Source organism: Armigeres subalbatus, chromosome 3, assembly GCF_024139115.2.
Source record: "Armigeres subalbatus isolate Guangzhou_Male chromosome 3, GZ_Asu_2, whole genome shotgun sequence".
NCBI classification, from domain to species: Eukaryota; Metazoa; Arthropoda; class Insecta; order Diptera; family Culicidae; genus Armigeres; species Armigeres subalbatus.
Window position 1 is genome coordinate 406,994,422 of NC_085141.1, and position 21,394 is coordinate 407,015,815.

At 40.3% G+C, this 21,394-nt stretch overlaps 1 protein-coding gene across 3 annotated transcripts in view; it reads right to left on the reverse strand.

Annotated features, from left to right (window-relative positions):
* Positions 1-4,128: 4,128 nt before the first annotated feature.
* Positions 4,129-21,394, reverse strand: part of LOC134227076 (cytochrome b5 reductase 4-like) — a 206,974-nt gene continuing 189,708 nt past the window's right edge. For all 3 annotated transcript variants that reach the window (XM_062708318.1, XM_062708316.1, XM_062708317.1), the window contains 2 exons: positions 18,357-18,446; positions 4,129-4,850 (listed from right to left, as the gene is read on the reverse strand). In XM_062708318.1, the coding sequence (XP_062564302.1) occupies positions 4,469-4,850; positions 18,357-18,446 (472 nt within the window). In that variant the 3' untranslated portion in view covers positions 4,129-4,468. The remainder of the gene's footprint in view (positions 4,851-18,356; positions 18,447-21,394) is intronic.

A 21,394-nucleotide genomic window follows, 5' to 3' on the forward strand; every position in this document is an offset into this window, starting at 1 on the left:
AAAAAACCTCATCTCAGAAATCGATGAAATTTTTTCTGCAGATAGGTATTTTAATTATCTAACTTTTCTGGGAATAATGTTCCTGTGACATATTTAAGGAAAAAAAGTTTTTCTAACAAAAACTTTTTTCATGTCCATATTGAGTGAAAATTTATCAGCGTGTTTTATGCCTACAGCGCCAATTATAGGTTCAGCAGCCTATCATCAACCAACGACACATTTTGGAAGTATAAAAATGTTTAGGAAGCAATTTAGCATAATCTAACATTAATGTGGACCAACATTTGGAAAGGGCGTATATTTTCTTAGATTGCTTATATCAATGTTACACACAAATGACCAAATTTACAAAATTGTGATGTTTGATGGACTATTGTAAATTTGTCTGAACTATGAAGTCTGAAACATAAAAGAGCGTTTCGTTCACCGAGAAAATAAATTAATGAATGTAAAGATTAAAATTGGTTTAGCAAAAAAAAATTGGAGGTCGATATTTTTTAACAGATAAACATTTTGATTCCAAACGATGAAGCTCGGTAGGTAATTTCATTAGGGGGATTTCCGGTAAACGCACATTTAAAGAATAATAAATTTTCGCATTTTTTTAATTTTTTCTTCAATTTTATTTGTTTAATTTAATTTGTAAACTTAGTCGAACAATTCAAAGACTTTTGGGTCTGCATCTGCCCTGTCATAAGACTAGTTTATACAATCCCATTGAATTCCACCACTTTATTGTATCTTGACAGATACGTATTTCGACCTCAAAAGTAAGGCCGTCTTCAGTGTCTCAAGATACAATAAAGTGGTGGAATTCAATGGGATTGTATAAACTCGTCTTATGACAGGTGAAAACATTCCACTAAAAAGCTCAAAATAATTTTCTTATCTTCATCTGAGTTGGAATATTTTTAGCCAGGATTTTATTATGAGCGATTGGTATAAAAGAATGAGGCTTTTGTGTGCCAATTATAGTTTTTGCTTTTTTGAATAGTTCATCAAAATTTTGTTGAGTACCGTCGTCGGGGGTGACAATGGGTTAAATGGGGGTGAGAATGGGTCACTGTTTCAACTACTTAGAATGCTTGCAGAATAGATGTATCTGAGGACAAAAAGCCAAAAATATAAGAGACCTTTTTGCTCTACGCCCTCCATGCTCGAGGTAAGAACGATGACCCATTCTCACCCCCAGACCCATTGCCACGCCGCACAGAGGGACGAATCCTTAGAAAGAGGGTCAAAAGGTCATTTTTCAAAATGATGTATTCTATTTTTTAAATATTTTTCTCGCATTATACAGGTTATAAAACATTGTTAATTACTTTGGTTGAGTCAATTTGACGATATTGTACCCATTGGGGTACCTTTTAAGTTGGCATGAAAACTGTTTTTAACACCATTGATAATATATAAATAAGAAGTATGATATCTTTGCAATATTTTTCAAATTTGTTATTCAATCATTTCAAACTCAATACATCTTCAAAGATAACATAATCAACTATCAATTGCATACATTGTATCACAAATTCATGAAATATTCACCCTTGGCTTATGGAGTTGAATTTGGGCTTATTTCAAAATGTTCTCATTTCGTGGTGTTTTCATGTGGTCAGAAAACAATTTACACCCAGCGCTGAAAATCGCATGGCAACTACTTTACATTATATATTTTCAAACTAAACTAAATTTAGGGCCCGCCAAGGCCCGCAGGTTTTTTCCGAGGCATTTGAAAATGACGTAAAATACATGAAAATGTATGTATATGTACTGAATGCTACAATCACAACAATCGTTATGAATGTAGTTGAAAATGATAAAATTTCATCACAGTAAGTATAATAAACCCATTTGTTCTCATTTTAAGCCATATTTGTACTTTTGACCGTATTTTTTTTTAATCCGTCCCACTGTGCCCCGATGGCGATATTGCTCATTCGTGATATAACAGAAATGTAATATAGTGATATTTTTGTTTGATTGAAAACGTGCCCATTCGCCCATTCGTACAACCCCCGAGGAGTCTTGATAGTATTTCCATAATCTTTGGCAAGAGTTGCTCGTTTTGCCATTCGTTTGAGAGTGCCACCAATAGCTTCTCAAGGGCCTTTTCCGTGCAATGTTGTAAAAAGTGCCATTCTGCTTCTAAGCCATGTTTTGAATTTAAATTACACAGACTTGCCAAGTTCCTTTTATTTTTATAATGTGCTGCAGCTCACCCAGACACAAAAGTAATTTTTGTAAAATCGATCGACTGTTTCAAAAAGTCAATTAATTTTGAAATGAATAAGTGAACTGCTTTTGTGTCATGGGTCATTACTTCTGATTAATAAAGCTAACGTTTTCTAATTAACCGTATCTTTCGAAGAAAACTTCGAATGGATGTATTGTTGCCTGGGAATTATTCCAACCTTGAGCAGCATTTTGGATAATGAATGGATAATTTTCAGATAAATCTAACAGTACAAGTGTTTTGTTGTTTGCAAATAATGTCATAAGTTATAAGTTCATCAATTTTTTCAATAAAATACGATACAAAATCATCTACAGGCTTTATAACGGTTTCTAAATTACACCGTTCAGTGTTTAGCCTTTGCTGAAAAACAACATCTTCTTTTCCACTATTACAATTAAATATCACTTCAGTTTCGTTTCGGCAACATTGCCCGTTTCCAAAGTAATTATTTTTTGTAATAGTTTTTAAGTTACTTCGATACAAAAAGTCAAATAAAACATAGACCCTTTTCAAATGTTGGTCCACAATTATGTTAGATTATGCTAAATTGCTTCCCAAACAAATGTTTATACGTCCAAAATGTGTCGTTGGTTGATTATAGGCTGCTGAACCTATAATTGGCGCTGTAGGCATAAAACACGCTGATAAATTTTCACTCAATATGGACATGAAAAAGTTTTTGTTAGAAAAACTTTTTTTCCTTAAATATGTCACAGGAACATTATTCCCAGAAAAGTTAGATAATTAAAATACCTATCTGCAGAAAAAATTTCATCGATTTCTGAGATGAGGTTTTTTTGTAATATCGATTTTAATTTTAAAAATAATTTTTTCAGTGTAGAAATCGGTATTTTATTTTTGGATATTTTTCCAAAAACTTCTGGGAATTTCACGACAGTCCGCCATACAACACTTTTTGTAGGTCTTGTCATTTTAGAGTTACATCGATTTAAAAAAATCCATGAAAAAATTAGGCCCTCATCAAATGTTACTCTTGACAATTTTTGAAAAACTAAGTATGCAGAGTGGCTTAGAAATACCATATCTTTATGCCCACCAAGTTTCATTCGATTCTGAGATGGTGCTGCCAGCCCCATAGAAGGGTTGGCGCGAAATTCGTCAATGTTGTTTTAAAACAACAAACCGAAAATATGTTTAATGTTAATGATTTAAATGATTGACGATGATGATGATGATTGATATTTTCGACGATTTCTAAAAAAAATCGCCTTGCACCTTTAAGGGTTAAGCACTTTTAGTGGAACGTATTCAACCGTCTAAGGCGAGTTTAGTGCTTTCTATTTAATTCCACTACGTTTTGTTATCTTTACAGATACAATGAAAAGGACTAAACTCTAATACTAATACTAATTTCTTGTCGAAAAGGCTTACAAAATTCGTGACAGGTACTCAAAAAGATTAATAAATAACCACAGGCGGTGAATGTTATTTCATGAAAATCATTGTTGTTTGCGGTTTTATTTACCTACAAAAATAAAAAGAACGACTAAAATTTTCATACTGCTTTGGGATGGCAAAAATGGGTCGGAATTGTGATGAAATCGGGGGTAGACAAAATCGGGGACTAACATAATCGTGTAACAAATTGGGAAATAGAGCTCCAAAGGCGTTCGTTCTCTTTGTAGTACTGGTTTGGTTGCTATCTACCGTGTGGAGTGGACACCCCCTCCTGTCATGGCCCTTATAGTACAAAAGAAGGAAAAGTGAATCTGCACTTTTAAAATCAAGTTATAAGAATCATTACGAATTACTAAATGATTCTTGCTTTTTTCAGTTTTAAACGGTGATAGTTGATTGAATATAAAGATCTACATTTTCCCTCAAAACAAAAAAAAAACAAAGTCGAAACGATCAACACTTGTGATGAAATATTTTGGAATTTAAAAATGTATATTATTAATTGAACCGAACCTAAAATTGAGACCGAAAACCCTATTCAATTGTCCATTCATTGTATTATAAACATACTGTCCTGACCGAATGCCTTTGTTTGTCTATAACAAGGATGGCTCTTTTTCATGTCGGTCGATATTTACCTACTTTACACATTGATGAGAATAAATAAATAAAAGGATTTGTTGGATTTATCTCGATACAGTGACAACTGTTATCCCTACTGCCTCTGCCACTTCAGCTACAGCCATCGTAAAACGTGTTCCATAAAGTTTAACTAAACCTCTAAAGTACTTACCGCGTTCAACCACCATATTTTCAACCTTGAAAGCTGTGCACATGCATCATGTTGTGGCCGGCCTGTTCCAGGTATTGGCAGGCCAGCTCGTTGAACGGTTTCGGCCCGCAGAGGCAGACGAATGTTGCCGCCAGCGGGGAATCCACGTTGGTAAGCTGCTGAGCGATGGCCAACGATATGCGACCACGCTCCAACGTGGCGGTTGCTTTCGAGTGCCCGTCGCCGCCACTGGTATCCGCACTGGCTCCAATGATGCTGGTGGAAGACGAAGGACGACTACTGTCATCTGGTTCGGTAGCGGTAGTAGCTACCGCCAAGGACGAAACTGGTGCTGACGCTAACGTTGATGGTTGCAATGTGGTTTGAGTATCAACGTCCGAAAGGCAGTGCTTAACGGTAAGTCTGCATGGAAAGAGAAAGATAAGCAAATCCATTATATAATTAGATAGTCATTATGCTTTTCCGGTAACAGCTTTCGATTAGTTATCGTGCATAGTCGAACACACTTGCTCGTTCCAGACATTTTATAAATATATACTGCTCCTATCCCAAAAACACTCTTCATGTTGAGGAATTGTTGAAGTTTTCTTACTTGTTTTACATGGGAAAATACAAAAAAGTCAAGCTAATCAGTCAAACCTGCTATCTTTCTGAAATTCTGCAACTATTTCGTCAGACCTTTATGCAAAATGTGTTTTTACCTAGGGGAGAGCGGTCCAAAATGCACCCTTTAAGCTTTTTCAATGTTTTCACCCATATAAACAAAAATACCCAACCATTTCAACGTATAGGTGCGAAATTTATAAACCCAGCTACATTTTACAATGATCTTCTATACAAAACAATAAGGTTTTCATGACTTTCTAACGCATTTAAAAAATGTTTTAAACATAGGCCTGGGGCAAAACGCACGAATGGTGGTCTTTTTTAACGAAAATAATGGAAATCTGCAAACAGACACCTGGGGAGGCGAACCCAGGTAGTGTGGGGATGGGATCACCACTCCCGACCCACTAAAACCAACTCCTTCCTCTCCAGTCATTCCCCGGCCCGCAATTAAGCAATACTTCAGGAGATGACTATTGGGCATTGCGCCCCCTCCATGACGTACACAAGTGCACGTATGCGCCTCAACTTTTCAACACTCCCCATGCAACACATTTGCACAAGACATACTGACCACATGTGCCCCAACACTCTTCTGCCTATGCCGCTTGAATGACTGCAAGGGACCAACTAACAGGTACCCTGCAGGGGTACCCCATGCCGCCATCTCACAACATAGACAGCCCTCACTCAGTGTGGTGTTCACCCCGTCCTGCAACAGGGTGGCACCACTTGTCTACCAAGCCGGAGGCGACCCTAGGTTGGTGGCTCCTATGCCGCTCCTACCTCAGCTACACGACAGACCCTTTCATGTCTCCTATTTCTGAGGTGCCGCAGAAGCATCAACCTCCCGACACTCCTGCCAGTCATAGCGAGACTTTCGTGTCCCCTACTTCTGAGGTGCCGCAGAGGTATCTGCCCCCCGACACTCCTGCCAGGCCTAGCGAGACTTCACTCAGTCCGTCCCTAGCAGCCGGATCACACTACTGCCTAAGCAGCCACTCTGACCATACGTACCGTGCGAGTCTGACTTGTGTGCTCACTCATACATTCAGTCCCAATCACTTGCACCACTTGTGCACCACTCTCCTGACATTCAGTCACTCACTCAGTGGGGGTTGTGATACCCCCATCTCCCATTTGTTTCCACTTTGTGCACCTCCTGTGCATCATTTGGGCGTGGAACACCCGGCACGTCAAGCGTGCCTAACACTCACCTACCCAGGCTTTGATCCTGCCAATAGGTCCCTGTTAGGTACTTTGCTGGCAGCACCCACCCATTGACATTTCGAAGACCAGGTAGTCCTCAGCCAGTGTGGTGGTCTCCCATCCTGCAACGGGGTCGCACCACTTACCTTACATGTCTCCGATTTCTGAGGTGCCGCAGAAGCATCAACCCCCCGACACTCCTGCCAGACGCAGCGAAACTTTCGTGTCCCCTACTTCTGAGGTGCCGCAGAGGTATCTGCCCCCGATACTCCTGCCAGGCCTCACCAGACTTCAGTCATTCTAACACTACCGACCATGCGTACCATGCGAGACTTACTTGTGTGCTCACTCATACACTCGGTCCCTCATTCTGTGGGGTATTACGAGTAATACCCCAACTCCCATTCGCTTGCACCACATGTGCACCACTTGGGGTGTGTGGGTACCACCCACTGCCACCCGCTTGCCGCCGAAGCAGCCCTCAATCTGTGAAACATCCACAGGCTCCGTTAACGACCTGGCTAATTGTTTCACCCCCAGGCCATTCATCCCTTCGGCACGGGTCGCCTGACACCTTGGGATTCAGGGTTAGGGGCTTGTATGCTTTAAGCGGAACACGGTCGCTTGATAGGGTTTGCTTGCGGATATGTGGTTTTGGGAGGGAATTAACAGCGCCCCTGTTAACCCCACCACCTCCTAGGCAGAACCCCTGACTCACAGATAGCTGGGGAGGGGTCGTCAAGCCCTTGGACATGGTCCCTGCTGCCCCTGGTGGTCTGAAATGACTCAACTGCATGTTCAATGATGGTGAACGCATGGTTGTTTGTTTTTTCTTAATGGATTGAACTACAATCTTACGGATGTGGTGGAAGAATAGCAAATCGTTAAATTTGAGTGAATATGAAGGGATTTTGCTAATGTAGCTCAATGATGGATAACTAACTATGAATTGTAATCGTAATATTCGTTCATAAATGTACTACAACAAATTATATGAGTGATCTTATGAGTGAGGCCTAGGCTTAGGCTTCCCTAGAAAAGAATTATCCCCTCTAGGCTTTAAAAAGTTAGTAGTGATATTAATTTTCAACATATAGCATAATGAATTTCTGAAAAAGTTTGAAGACATAATAGTTATCTCCCATATTCACCCTATCATAATGAAATGTGTGGAAGACAAATGATCTTGTTTCTGATTTCTGAGAAAGATTCCTGTGTTGCAGTTGTATTGCACTTGGTGTTGATTTTGAAAAGGGAATATCTAATTGAAATGAAAGCATCAAATTAGCTTGATATGAACAACGACGGAAAGCCAATCAAAGCAATCGTGGTACTTTGCCAGCAGTCAAAGACATGTGATCAACCATCACGGACTGGAGTGACAGTTTTCCATCAGATTTCTACTTGCCTAACAGCATGATATCCATATCCACAATACCCATCAGCATCCGAGAAAGATTCTCATCAGAATCCGAGAGGAATTCCCATTAATTCCCCCAAGAAGGTACTGGATAAGGCCAAGCTGAAGGTGAATTGGTCAGTATGCTCGGTGAGCGCAAACCAACAACCTCAGGCCTGCTTCAAGTGCATGGATTACGGACATAAATCATATGACCAGATAGCAGTGTCAGCCACCCTGTCATTTTTTATCATAGCAATCAAATAAATGCTCAATCAGTTCAAACTGAGTTTTGAAACATGGAGAAACGATTTGTAGACCGCCAGCTGTCCGGAGTATGGTACAACTTGCAGAATCTGGTCTGCCCTCTGAACTTCCGTCAACCCGCAGAAGTCGTGAAAATCAGCAGGAGCATCAGCAGGGGCAGGGTGAAGATAACGCTGTCGTAATGCGATCCCGTATAATACATAGATAGTTTCCGAGTTGTGGTGGAATCTTGGAAGTACTCTCTTGAACGGCCGGTACGTTTATCCCAGATAACCAGGCTGACATTAAATAGCTCGCAAGCCACAGATAAGCACTCTTCCCCTCCCCAAAACCGATCTTGGAACAGCAGTTCTAGATATCTCCACACTCGGTCTTGTGTGTCTATGAAGCCATGCTCAACGAAATCTTCGGCAAATGGAATCAAGTACATCAATCAAGTGCAATAGGCAGCAACATAAAGTTTCCATAAAACATTGGAAATTTTCCATAAACAATTAGGAAATTGCCAATAAAGAAATCAGGGTATGAGCAATAAATAAATATAAAATTTCCACAAATAAAACAAAATTTCCATAAACAATTGAGAATTTTCCACAAAACAAAAATAAATTAGCACTTTTTAAAACAAAAATTACCGCAATTATAGGAGAAGAATTTTCCATAAAGAAATCAAAATGTTTTACGAAAAAATACAAAATTTCTATAAATAAATCAATATTAGCAATATAAACAATCATAAAATTTTCCGCACAATAAATATTTTTTCCATAATTTTTTTTTCACGAGATGATCAATAAAGAGCAATAAAAAAATAAGAAAATTTCCATTTATTTATGAAATTTTGAATTTTTTTCCGTGAACCTTTTTAATTTTTTTATGGAAAATTCTTCTTTAATAATTATATTTTTTGCTTTTAAAAGTGATAATTTATTTTTGTAATGTGGAAAATTCGTAATTGTTTAGGGAAATTTTGGTTTATTTGTGGAAATTTTATATTTATTTATTGCTCATACCCTGATTTCTTTATTGACAATTTTCTTGTTTATGGAATTTTCTAATTTTTAGGGGAGTTTTATTTTAGTCCATCCAATATCGAGTAAAATTCGTCCGAAGATGCCCGACAATTGTAGCACACATGTTAGCTACATTGGTCGCAAATTCTGCATCAGCTGGATGAATGCCCTGAATCTGATGCACGAGCCTACCGAACACGCAATTATTGTCACCAGGAATACGCTGCAATTAAAGACCAGATTCCCCGGTTGGACAACGTTTGAGTCGGAAATTCGCACTCAACATGGTTTATCGGGAGCCCTGTACAGTACAGTATAATCAAACTTAATTTTATTTTCTCCTTTTTCAGGTTAATATCGATCGTTGGACGATTGGACAATGCACCGCTCTTCTTTTTCAACGTTTTGCCTTTCTCGTACAACTAAGTTGTACCGAAAGGCTATCATTTCACCCGAAAACGAACTTTTTATAGAAGCCTCTGAGACCCATAGTCCGTGTGTATGTATGTGTGTATGTGTGTGTGTATGTGTGTGTGTATGTGTGTGCACAAAAGCTATAAAAACATTAGACAACTTTTCGTATAGTAATCCTTAACCTAATTTCTCGCAAAAAGTTTCATTCGACGGGAATAAAGCCTTGTTGATCACTATTGAATTTTATAACGATCGGTTATTGCGTTTCAAAGTTATGAAGAAAATGGTACATCGAATCATATAAACCCCATATAAGGTTGGTGTCTTAACTAAATGCGAGAAAGGCACCACCAACGCTAGGTGGATTAATCTGTTTTTTTCTTTTTGCCATTTGACATTTTGAATATTTTGGAGGATTTTTCTGCTACGGACAAAGATTCAATGCGTATTTGTCGAGATCGCGGGTTGGTTTCCTTACTGTGAAGAGCGGGTATGAGAACATATTTTTGCTTGCTAAACAGTCTGGTTGAAATCGCCGCGTCTGAAGGGTGATGTTTTACCCTGAACAACAGAAGTAGTATTTCATATTGAACCATTAAACGTTCTCGTGTTAGTCTCCTTGCTCCAGACAGCGCGAGTAGAGGTATACGCCGGTCCGAAAATCGTCTGCGGCGGCGTTTGTCATAATTTTAGTCGGCGGCGGCGGCGTCACGCCGATAGCCATTTTAGCCGGCGGCGGCGGCGTGGATCGGCGTGGCGTTTTTTTATTGCATTCGATTTTTTTTTTTCGAGACATTTTCAAGATATCTACGGGAGAATCTTTTGAATATCGTCGTAACAATCTAAGGGGCTGTTCACAAATCACGTAACGCTATAGTGCCAGGGTGGAGTCGGGCCAAGCGTTACCGTTTATAGAAAAACAAAATAAAGCTTCCATACAAAAGTAGTTACGAGCGGAGCGTGGAGGTTCGAAATCGGCAAAATTAGCATTACATAATTTAAGAACGAACCCTAATGTAGGTCCCCGGCCCAGATAACGTTTTTCCAAAATATTCAAATGGAATTTATTTTCTAATTTTCCACGGGGACTAGTTCAAAGTTTCCACAAAGAAATTTTGTAGAATTTTCAAGGGAGGGTCTTCGGAATTCCCAAAAAAAAAAATACCAAAAAATTCTACGGAATAATCATGAAAAATTATTCAGAATTGTCACAGCAAATTGTTCCAAATTCCTACAGAAAATTGTACAAAATATCCTAGTAAAGCTCTTCGAAAATTCTGTTGAATATTTTCACAGAAAATTCATCGAAATATCCGCGGGAAACTCTTAGGACATTTAATGAAAAACTCCCTGAAAATTTTACGGGACATTTTCCGGAATTTCCACGGAAAACTGTTCAAAAAGTGGATTTAATAAATTCTTTTTTTAAAGGAATTTTATAGGAAAATTGTTTGGAATTTCCATGAGAAATTCTTTGGAAGTCCCGCGGGATTCTTTTATATTTTTTTTTTGGAAAATTAAGGGAGTTTCTTGAGATTTCTTCGGTAATACTTTTGTATTGTCCATAAGAATTTCACGGGAAATAATGCAAAAAGAGGAAGGGTTGTTTGACCGAGAGTCATTCGACGAAAAGCTATTTGGCCGAGAAACAGGTTACGCTGAAAGTCATCTAGCTGAATTCCATTTGGCCGAAATTAATATTTGAGCGAAACGGTTATTGATTCGAAAACCGTTGCCCAACAGGTCTTTTCGGTGAATAGGTCATCTGGTTGAAAATGCCATTTTGCGGAAGGTCACGGTAGATCTCAGTAATTTGTTAAACTTTTACCGAGATCCACACAGCTAATCCCCAGCACACATTTTTTTTGTTGAGATATCTGTCAAAGTTACTGAAAATCTGCAAATAGTTTGCTGAGAGCCACTTAACGAAGGTAATTTATGCCGAGATATCTGTTTGTTTGTTGGGCACACGGTTGTGCGGATTTTCCAGAAATAAAAACTGATTGTGTATGATCAAAAATCTCGATCCGTTTGGCCAATTGACATTTTCGATCAAATGGTATTTCTGTCAAACGACTTTCTCGGCCCAAGGATCAGTTTGGCCGAACGCAATTTTCGGCCGTATGACCAAATGAAATTTTAAGCCAACGGTGGAGGACTGGAGTCATTTCAAAATTCACGGAAGTAAAGTTAAAAAAATCAGCTAAACGACCATATCGGCAAACGGCATTTTCGGTTAAATGACCTATTTAGACAAGCTACTTTTTTGGCCATAGGATCAATTTGACCGAATTTACGGCCGTTTGTCCATTTCGTCTAAATGACATTTTCGACCAAACTACATATTCGGTCAAAAACATTTCGGCCTTGTGGTCTACGGCCAGACGGATCTTCCCGTCGTTTTACCGAAAGTCATTCTGAGGAAAGCCATTTTTTTAATTCCACTTGGCCGAATTAAACGTTTGTCCAAAACGGTTGTTAGGTCGAAAATGGTTTGGCCAAACATTTCATTTGGCCGAAAGCGACATACAGCCGAAAGGGACATGGAGCTGAATTGGTAATTTGTTCGAAAAAGTTATTAGCACTAACAGGTTATTTGTCTGTAAATGCCGTTTTTCCGAAGTGAATTGAATAGAATAGATCATTTGGTCGAAAAAGATGTTTGATAGAAATGGTCGTTTGGCAGAAAGAGCCATCTGGCACGAATATGTTCTTTCTGCCGAATAACCATTTCGACCAAATGTCCTATTCAACCAAACGACTTTTTCGATAAAATGACCAGTCGATAAAATGAGTAGTCGATAAAATGACCGAATGATACTTTCGTCCGAATATCCTTTTCGGCCAAATGATCAGTCTACACACTTAAAATAAATCGCAGATTTCTGTGAAATCTCAACAGCAGAACTGTTCGGTAAAAATCTCACAGATTTTTTGGTAGTTTTGACAGTTGAACAAAGGAAAATACCGCAGAAAATCGGTGAAATAATTACCGAACAAATCTGCTGTTGAGATTTCGGTGAATTGAAGCAAAATTCACCGAAATCTGTGAAATGATTTAAGTGTGTACCAACGATGGAATTTTCGGCCAAACGGCTTTGTCAACCAAACGAACTGTTCTGCCGGCCGGCTGTCCTTTTCGACCAAATGATTTATTTAGGCGTACTCGGTCAAACAACCTTCGGCCTCATGGACTTCGGCGTTCAAAAATTATATTTCATCGAGAACTTTTTCGGGTTTCAATGGGAAGTCTTCTGGAAAATCCTTCGGTATTTCCACTCGAAGTTTTTCTTCGTTTTTACGGAGAGCTTTTTGAAATTTCATCAGAAAATTCTTTACAATTTTCGAAAAAAAATCTTTGGAATTCTTACGAAACAATCTATGGAGTTTCAACGTTATGTTGTAACGAAATTTTACAAAAACTACACTGGATCTTCGGAATTTGCTCGGAAAATTCTGCGGACTTCTACAAATTTGAATCGGCGTGGAAAATAACAAATCAGCGGCGTGACAAAATTTTGACGGCGGCGCGCCGATGCAAAATTGTCGGCGGCGGCGGCGTGTCAAAAACTGTCGGCGGCGGCGGCGTGGCGCGGCGGCGCACACCTCTAAGCGCGATCAATAATTTGCTATGACCACGTAATACTCATGAGGGTGTCGCTAAGTCGGTGGCCTCTCTTAAGTAGGTATCACATCAACAATTCCTTCCTCTCCCTAGTCAGCTATGGATAAACTCACTCACTCACACGAACCACATTGATTTACAATCCAAATCCATCAGCGAACCAACAAACGATTTATACCTACTGAGTGTCCCCCCAGGAATAACGGAAACCACAGATAGTGCGAAAAGATATCTGAAGATGAGAATGAACCGATGGTTATTGAGTACAGCAGAAAGCACTGGGTTGGACTCAAAAGATTGATTCAATTTAGACTCAATGATTCGTTTTGCGTCCTGAATCTTGCTGCCGAATGGATTGGGCCTCTCGGTTCACTAACGCTAGAGGTTATATCATGCTAGAGTCTCTAGCGGTACTAAACGTAGTCCTGCTGAACGAAGGCCAAGTGTCAACGTTCAGAGGACCGAATGGCGAGTCTTGCATCGATGTGGCCTTCTGCAGCGTTGGATGGACGGTGGAGCCTGAATGGAGGGTTCACGAAGGGTATACTGTTAGTGACCATCAGGAAATACGTTTTAGGGTCAGATATACCTCCAACAGAACCACAAGGCGGGTCAGTAAAGCTGATCTAGGAAGGCGTGCCTCTAAGTTCGACCCAGAACTGCTGGAAGAATCACTACGGTGGGAAAACCGGGCTCTAGGCCCTCATGGTGATGAGTTATCCAATGTAACAATGTATTCTAACACGAGCATGTGACGTGCCAATGCCCAGGAGGACAATGCCAACCGGCAAACGCAATCCGGTGCCCTGGTGGACGAGCACAATAGCTGATCTTCGCAGAACCTGTCTTAGAGCTAAAAGAAGGTTGCGACGTGCTAGAAGCAAAGCGGACAGGCTAGAAAGACGCCGTGTGCCAAACAGCGAGCAGAGGCCTGAACTACGAAATCAAATGTAGTAAGAGAGCCTGCATTGAAGAGCTGTGCAGGATGGCCAATAATATTCCATGGGGGATGCATACAGGATAGTGATGGCTAGGACCAACAGCACACCTCCTGAGAAGTCCCCGGAGATGTTAGCCAGGATCGTTGAAGGTTTGTTCTTGAAGCATGACTCATCAGACTGCCCGTCACACCGTACGAGTCAGTGAACCTGGGACCGCCAGTGACTAGAGATGAGCTTATCGACGTTGCAAGAAAACTTAGGCTAAATATGTCATTTTATGTGCCGTTAACTTTCATCATGTTTTATGCTTTCTCCGAAAACTAGAACTAATATGCTGGCCAATGGTGGCTGTAGATCGAGAATCCAAAATGGAGATAGAAGAAAAAGAGTTATTTTTGGCAACCGACCCGGCAACGAGATAAGGACTATGATTGGAAACTCGGTACCTGGAATGTCAGGACCCTAAATGAACCTGGACGAGTGAGCCTTCTGGCTCGTGAATTGCAGAAGGTTGGAGTGAACGTGGCTGCTATTCAAGAAATCCGATGGCCTAGATCCGGAGAACGTGAATTCCGAGCCGTGGACCGCACGACCAAGACTGCATTCAAGTATAACATCTATCACGGCGGCGGAAAAGCAGAGCATGGAGTTGGTTTCGTAGTGATGGGCAAGCAGATGAAGCGAGTGATGCGGTGGAAACCCATTAGCGAACGAATCTGTGTGTTGAGGATACGGGGCAAATTCTTCAATTACAGCCTAATCAACGTTTACGCTCCGACAAACGATAAATCCGACGACGTGAAGGACACGTTTTATGAATGTCTTGATAAAGCCTATGGAGAGTGCCCAAAGCATGACGTGAAAATTGTTATCGGAGACGCTAACGCTCAGGTCGGTAGAGAGAACTTTTTCCGTCCCATAATCGGTAGGGAGAGCCTTCACTCCGCTACCAATGACAACGGCCTACGGCTAGTAAATTTTGCTGCTGCCAGAGGGATGGCCATCAGTAGCACCTACTTTGCACGAAAGAACATCCGAAAGCACACCTGGAGACACCCAAATGGTGAAACTTGCAACCAGATAGACCATGTTCTGGTGGATGGGCGCCATTTCTCGGATGTTATCGTTGTGCGGACATTCAGAGGTCCGAACATTGACTCTGATCACTACCTCGTTGTCAGTAAAATTCGATCACGGTTGTCAACTGTATCGAACGAAAGATCACAGCGAACGATGCGTTACAATATCCAGCGATTGTCGGCGGAAGGAGTATCGGCTGAGTACCGCCAGAAGCTCGACGAACGGATAAGTGCAATCAACGTTAGCGACAACATCAACGATCTATGTGAGTCAATCCATGGAGCGGTGAGCACAACAGCACGAGAAGAGGTAGGCACTGCACAGAGGCGACCCAGGACGGGTTGGTTCGATGTGGAGTGCCAGAGAGTGACAGACGAGAAGAACGTTGCCAGAAGCCGGATGTTGGTGTCGGGTACCCGATCGAATAGAGATCGGTACAAGGAAGCAAGAGCAGCCGAAAACGAACCCACCGCAGGGAGAAAAAGAGTACGAAGAACAAGTGATTAGTGAGGCGCAGGAAAAATGGAGCAGAACGATATGCGGAGGTTTTATGAGCCTATCAATGGCGTGCGGAGAAAGACAGCGCCATCTCCCGTCATGTGCAACGACCAACAAGGGAATTTGCTGACAGATAAAACTGAAGTGGCTGCCAGGTGGAAGCAACACTTCGAGACTTTGTTGAATGGAGGAAGTGACGGTGCATCGGAGAACAGAATAAATATTAGCGACGATGGACAAGCTGTGGAATCACCTACGCTAGATGAGGTTAAAAAAGCTGTCAAAGAGCTGAAAAACAATAAGGCTGCGGGAAGGACCAGCTCCGGCTGAACTTCTCAAACATGGCAGTGAGCAGCTTTACGAAGTTCTGCACCGTATTATGTCGAAAATATGGGAAGACGAGGAAATGCCTGCTAGCTGGTTGGACAGCCTCATTTGCCCTCTCTTTAAGAAAGGGCACAGACTGGAGTGCGCCAATTACCGAGGAATAACCCTCCTTAATTCGGCGTACAAAATTATGTCCCGTATTCTGTTCAACAGATTGAGACCGCTTGAAGAGTCCTTCGTCGGCGAATACCAAGCAGGTTTTTGTGAGGGCCGATCAACGACGGATCAAATGTTTACCCTGAGACAAATCCTTGATAAATTCCGGGAGTACAACTTGCAGACACATCATCTGTTTATTGATTTCAAGGCGGCGTACGATTCAGTGAAACGGAATGAATTATGGCAAATTATGCTTGAACATGGTTTTCCGGCGAAACTGATACGGCTGATTCGTATAATGTTGGACGGATCGAAATCAAGTGTAAGGGTTGCGGATGAAATATCGACGTCATTTGTTACCTTAGATGGATTAAAACAGGGTGATGCACTCTCGAATCTACTGTTCAATATAGCGCTCGAGGGAGCGATTAGGAGAGCTGGTGTGCAAAGAAGCGGTACCATTATCACAAAATCGCATATGCTCCTGGGATTTGCGGACGATATCGATATTATCGGAATTGATCGCCATACCGTGGAAGAGGCTTTTGCGCCTTTTATTTTTATTTATTTATTTATTTAATCTTCAACTTATTGTTGTACAGATTGAAACTTATACTATATGGAGGATCCTTCGTTTATATGTAGACTTACTTAAGCCGAAATCATACACTTCACTGGTTTCATTAAATGCACGGCAGCACAAAGTCCACGGTTCGTTAAAGCTATAGTTGGTGCGACGGGTAGATTGCCAAAGGAGCGAGTGTTGACGTAGTTGTCGTTGAGGAGCATGAAGGGAGGGAGACAGCGAGGATTGGACTCACGATCAATACCAGCAAAACGAAGTACATGGTCGCTGGCAATCAACGTGGGTTCATTAGTGGTGGTGGTAGCGAAATGGTGCTGGATGGTGAAAAATTTGAAGTGGTAGAAGAATTTGTGTATCTTGGAACATTGGTGACGTGCGATAATGATGTTACCCGCGAGGTGAAAAGGCGTATTGCAGCTGCAAATAGGGCTTATTACGGACTTCGTAACCAGCTTAAGTCCCGTAGTCTGCAAACGAAAACAAAACTCGCGCTGTATACTACTCTGATTCTTCCGGTGGCTTTATACGGACTTCGAGACATGGACGTTAAAGGAGGCTGATCGGAGAGCTCTCGGAGTGTTTGAGCGTAAGGTGCTCCGTACAATATTCGGCGGTAAACAGGAGAACGCGTATACCTAACGGATTTTCGATCTGCAGCCAGCATTGGTCAGCATATTAGTTCTAGTTTCTGGGGAAAGCATAAAACCTGATGGCAGTAAACGTCATATAAAATGACAAGCCGCAGAAAAAATGCATTTTTAACATACCCCCGGAAACCCCGGAACACCACCGGTGGCCAAGGACCAATCAGAGGTTTTGCATAAGGCCAGTATACTAGAAGAGTGTTTCCGCATCCGATGGTCCCAGTTTGATCAAAATCGGATCATTCTACGCAAAGTTATGCAGATTTGAACTTTGACAAATTTTTGCCTATCTCAACCTTTTTGTCTAACCCCTTTACTGCCGTTATACGCATAACTGTCCCATGTATATAGGAAATCCCAGCAAACATGGGACAAATATGCGTATGACGGCAGTCCGATGGAACTAGAATCAACGGGATAGAAGGGGCGCTTCCCGGGACTTTAATCTCCGCCGCTGTCATATACCCAGACGAAGAAGTGATCGGAAACCGAAACTTTCAGCAGAATTAGGCAACAAATTTGCCAACAAATCTGCTACAATGCAAGGGACATTTCTCGTTTAACTTTTCAAAAGGACATAAATACCATTTTTTTCATGATTTAATTTGAATACAGCAATCAATAGCTTTCAAGTTGTTCTGTTGATTGCGCTTTTCAAATTAATTCATGTTACTTAGGTCCTTTATATATTAAGCGAGATTTATTACTAAGCAGTCACAATACCCTTTAGATCATCTCTTCACTACTGTTCAATTGCATATAAGCAATATGTCATATAAACAATTGCTTACCATTAAGACGCTTTTAGGGATGATCGATATATTAAAATCTAATGTACGCAACAATAAGTATTAAATATTGCTAAATAGACGTGAACATATTTTCGGCCGTCTACTTTAGTGCATTGAGTTCGAAAATAACAGCTTTCATTTGTTACGTTTTTTACGTGGGTGATATTAAAATCTGCGTATATCATCGTCAGCGAAAAGAAAATACTCTAATTTCAAATGCATGATGTTTCTCAATACAGACAATATAATCAAAAAGCTACTACCTCTGGCTTGAACGAGAAACACAAGGGCCAACGCATGAATATAAATGAACTACACGATCGCATTAAATTAGACAACACAAATTTACCTTTTGTCCCTGGCGCATAAATCATCCAGCATCTCTCGGCACCAGATGTCCCCTTCGGTTTTGTTGAAGTACAAAAGGCTTATGGATTCCCTGTTTTAGTAAAAATAAATAAGAAGAGATATTGTTGATTAATTTGTCGCAAAATGTGGTAAATTGTTCGGCAAGCCATATCATGCCGGACATCGGAAGGTTTTGTTTCGTATGGGCGTTTTTCGTTTGTAAAAGAGTAGGTATGGAATATCAAAGTACATACACCTATTTGTTGGGTGAATTGTAAGAATGACACGTTTGAAGCAGAATTCTGCTACTGTATCTGTACTATATGATGAATGAAATTACGGGAGGCAAAAACGGTTGGTAAAAGAACAGAAACGTGAAAACTTTTGATAACACAACCAAAAATATGTAAATGTATGTATAATATGAACAAAACATGTATGAAGAGATACTTATTTTGTTCTTCTTTGGGATACACTTACACCCTCCACTGAAGTCGAAAATGAAAATGCCTTTTTTTAATCTGAATGTTTCATCTCATATTTTCAATTCAATAAAGCAGTACCGCCAACAGGGGTGTCATTGGGCCAAAATAGGGCATGCTCCAAGTAAATGTTACAAAGCTCTTCATTGGAATCAAGTTTTAATTAGTTTGGTACAAGCTTGAATAATAAATTTACCACTGTATGAGGAAAAAAATAATAAATGAGGGAAATTCTTTAAAGTTATATCTCGCTTAACTTTCCAAAAGGTCCTAAGTAACATTTTTTTCATGAATTAATTTGAATACTGCAATCAAAAGCTTTCATATTGGTTTGTTGATTGCGCTATTCAAATTAATTCATGAAAAAAATGTTACTTAGGACCTTTTGAAAAGTTGAGCGAGATATGTTGTTTAAAATTAGCCCATTCTCACACCTGATAGGGGGTGACATCGGGCCATATACAATAAAGTTCAGCGGTGACGATGCAACGATTCAATCGTTCATTAAAAATAATTGCCTACATTACGGCTCTTTCCAACTATTTAAGGCAAATTAACCAAAGGCTTGGCCCAATCTCACCCCTTTTTAGCGTGCATTGCTCGTTGCTACGAAAAACCAGAACCGCTAAATAAATATTCATAAAATTCGATAAAACAACAACAGATTATCGTAACATGATAACCAGGTATCCATCGATCTAAAAATTAGTTATGTAATAGATTTGTGGGGCATTACTGACACTATTTTAATACGGGTACTCGGAGACGAGCCAGCCTCGGGCTGAAAGTCTCTTTAATAAAGACACAAAAAAAAAAAAAATACGGGTTCATTCGATTAATAGTTTTACATTCAAATTCCAAGCATTATGGTACGAGCAAAATTAATTCTTGGAATTTGTTTTGTGATTTCCTAGACATGAATTTTACTATAATTTCGAACCGTTTGAAATTTTCATCAACATTCGTAACAGTTTCTGAGATATTAGGAGTTGTAACATTTTTCGTATTTGACCCAATCTTACCTCCTAGGCCCAATGTCACCCCGAACGACGGTACCTAAAATGTCTAGCCTCTAGCTTACTAATTATTTGAGAATGTAATTCTCTTTTTTCAATCACAACTTCCAATAAAGCAGTAATGTTTCACATTATTTCAGAGTATAGAGATAATTATAGGAACCGGCAAGCAAATGATCCTGAAAAGAAGAAATTGAAAACTATAGGAGACAATGCTGCTGCACCATAATTCGACAGACGTGTCAGTTGAGCATGTTGGCACAAAACATTAGATTCCATGAGCAACGCAACACCGAACATCATATCTAATCTAATCATATCTTAATTTTTGATCTTAAAATTTTACATCCTAATATGCGTTTCGTCTGGACCATCACATCCTGCTCCTTAAATTGTAACGAAATTTATGGCTGACATGTGAATTGGTACGTGCATATGATTCAACGAGTCGACGTTCAGTGCAATTTATACAGATCCGCTTATGCGATATACCAACTGCCAAGGGAGAAGGATATGCATGCATGCATAGCTAAGGATTTCAGCCGGTGTTGCTGGTCGTCGTTGAAATGACATCCTTTTCACCTCCACTGATCTTACTTGACATGGTAGGGGCGAGGCACACCAGAAGCAGAAGGTTTCTCTCCACACAATGCTATTGTGCTTTTATTCGGGTAGCTACAAGAATGTGCGGGGGAACCGAACCGAAGTAAAGCAGAACCCAGCAGCAACGTGTTGTCGTTATGGGCTTCTTGTTTTGTTTGGGGCATGATGCGAGAAATCGAGGAATCCATAGACGTTACATTTTCAGGACAAAGGAAATGTTTTCGTTTCGGATTTGTAGAACAACTGAAATAAGCTGCATAATTTTTTGCTGAAACGTGAAATCGTAAACGGATTATGCTGGCATTTGTAAAGACGATATAGGAGTTATATTTTAGAATGTTTGTGACGAGTCATGTGTTTGAAATATTTTTAAGACGCTTCATTTGTCTTTTGATAAACCAGTTCCGATAGTCGTGGGTGTTCCTATAGCTGCGTAGTGCTGTTTTCACACAATCTACGTATTAGACGCAGCAACCCATATACATAAATGCTGTCCAATGAGCAGCACGAAGAAGCTCGAAGATGTTCCCGTCCTGCTCGTTCTCTTTTGTCAACAAACGGGCATGAGCGTGACAGGAACAACTTCGAGCTACTTCGAGCTGCTCATTGACAGCACTATAGTCTATCAATTTGTTGACATGTCATTACACTAAATAGAGGAAAACAGGTTGAGAATTGTATCAAAATCGATAAAGTATCACTAAAATACTGTTAGTTATAAACCTTTTCACTGGCCAGATTCAAACTACGGGTCACTCGCGGAATAGCGCGTTTCGGAACTTAGCTTTAAAACTACGGATTTAACTTCACTGCGACACGACGGATAATTTATTCTTGCGAACAATAAACTACATAGCGTTCAACTAAAAGCGGACTGTATATTTCCTTTCCGACCGGCACGGTTGATACACTAGAGCGAACTAAAAATTCTAATATGT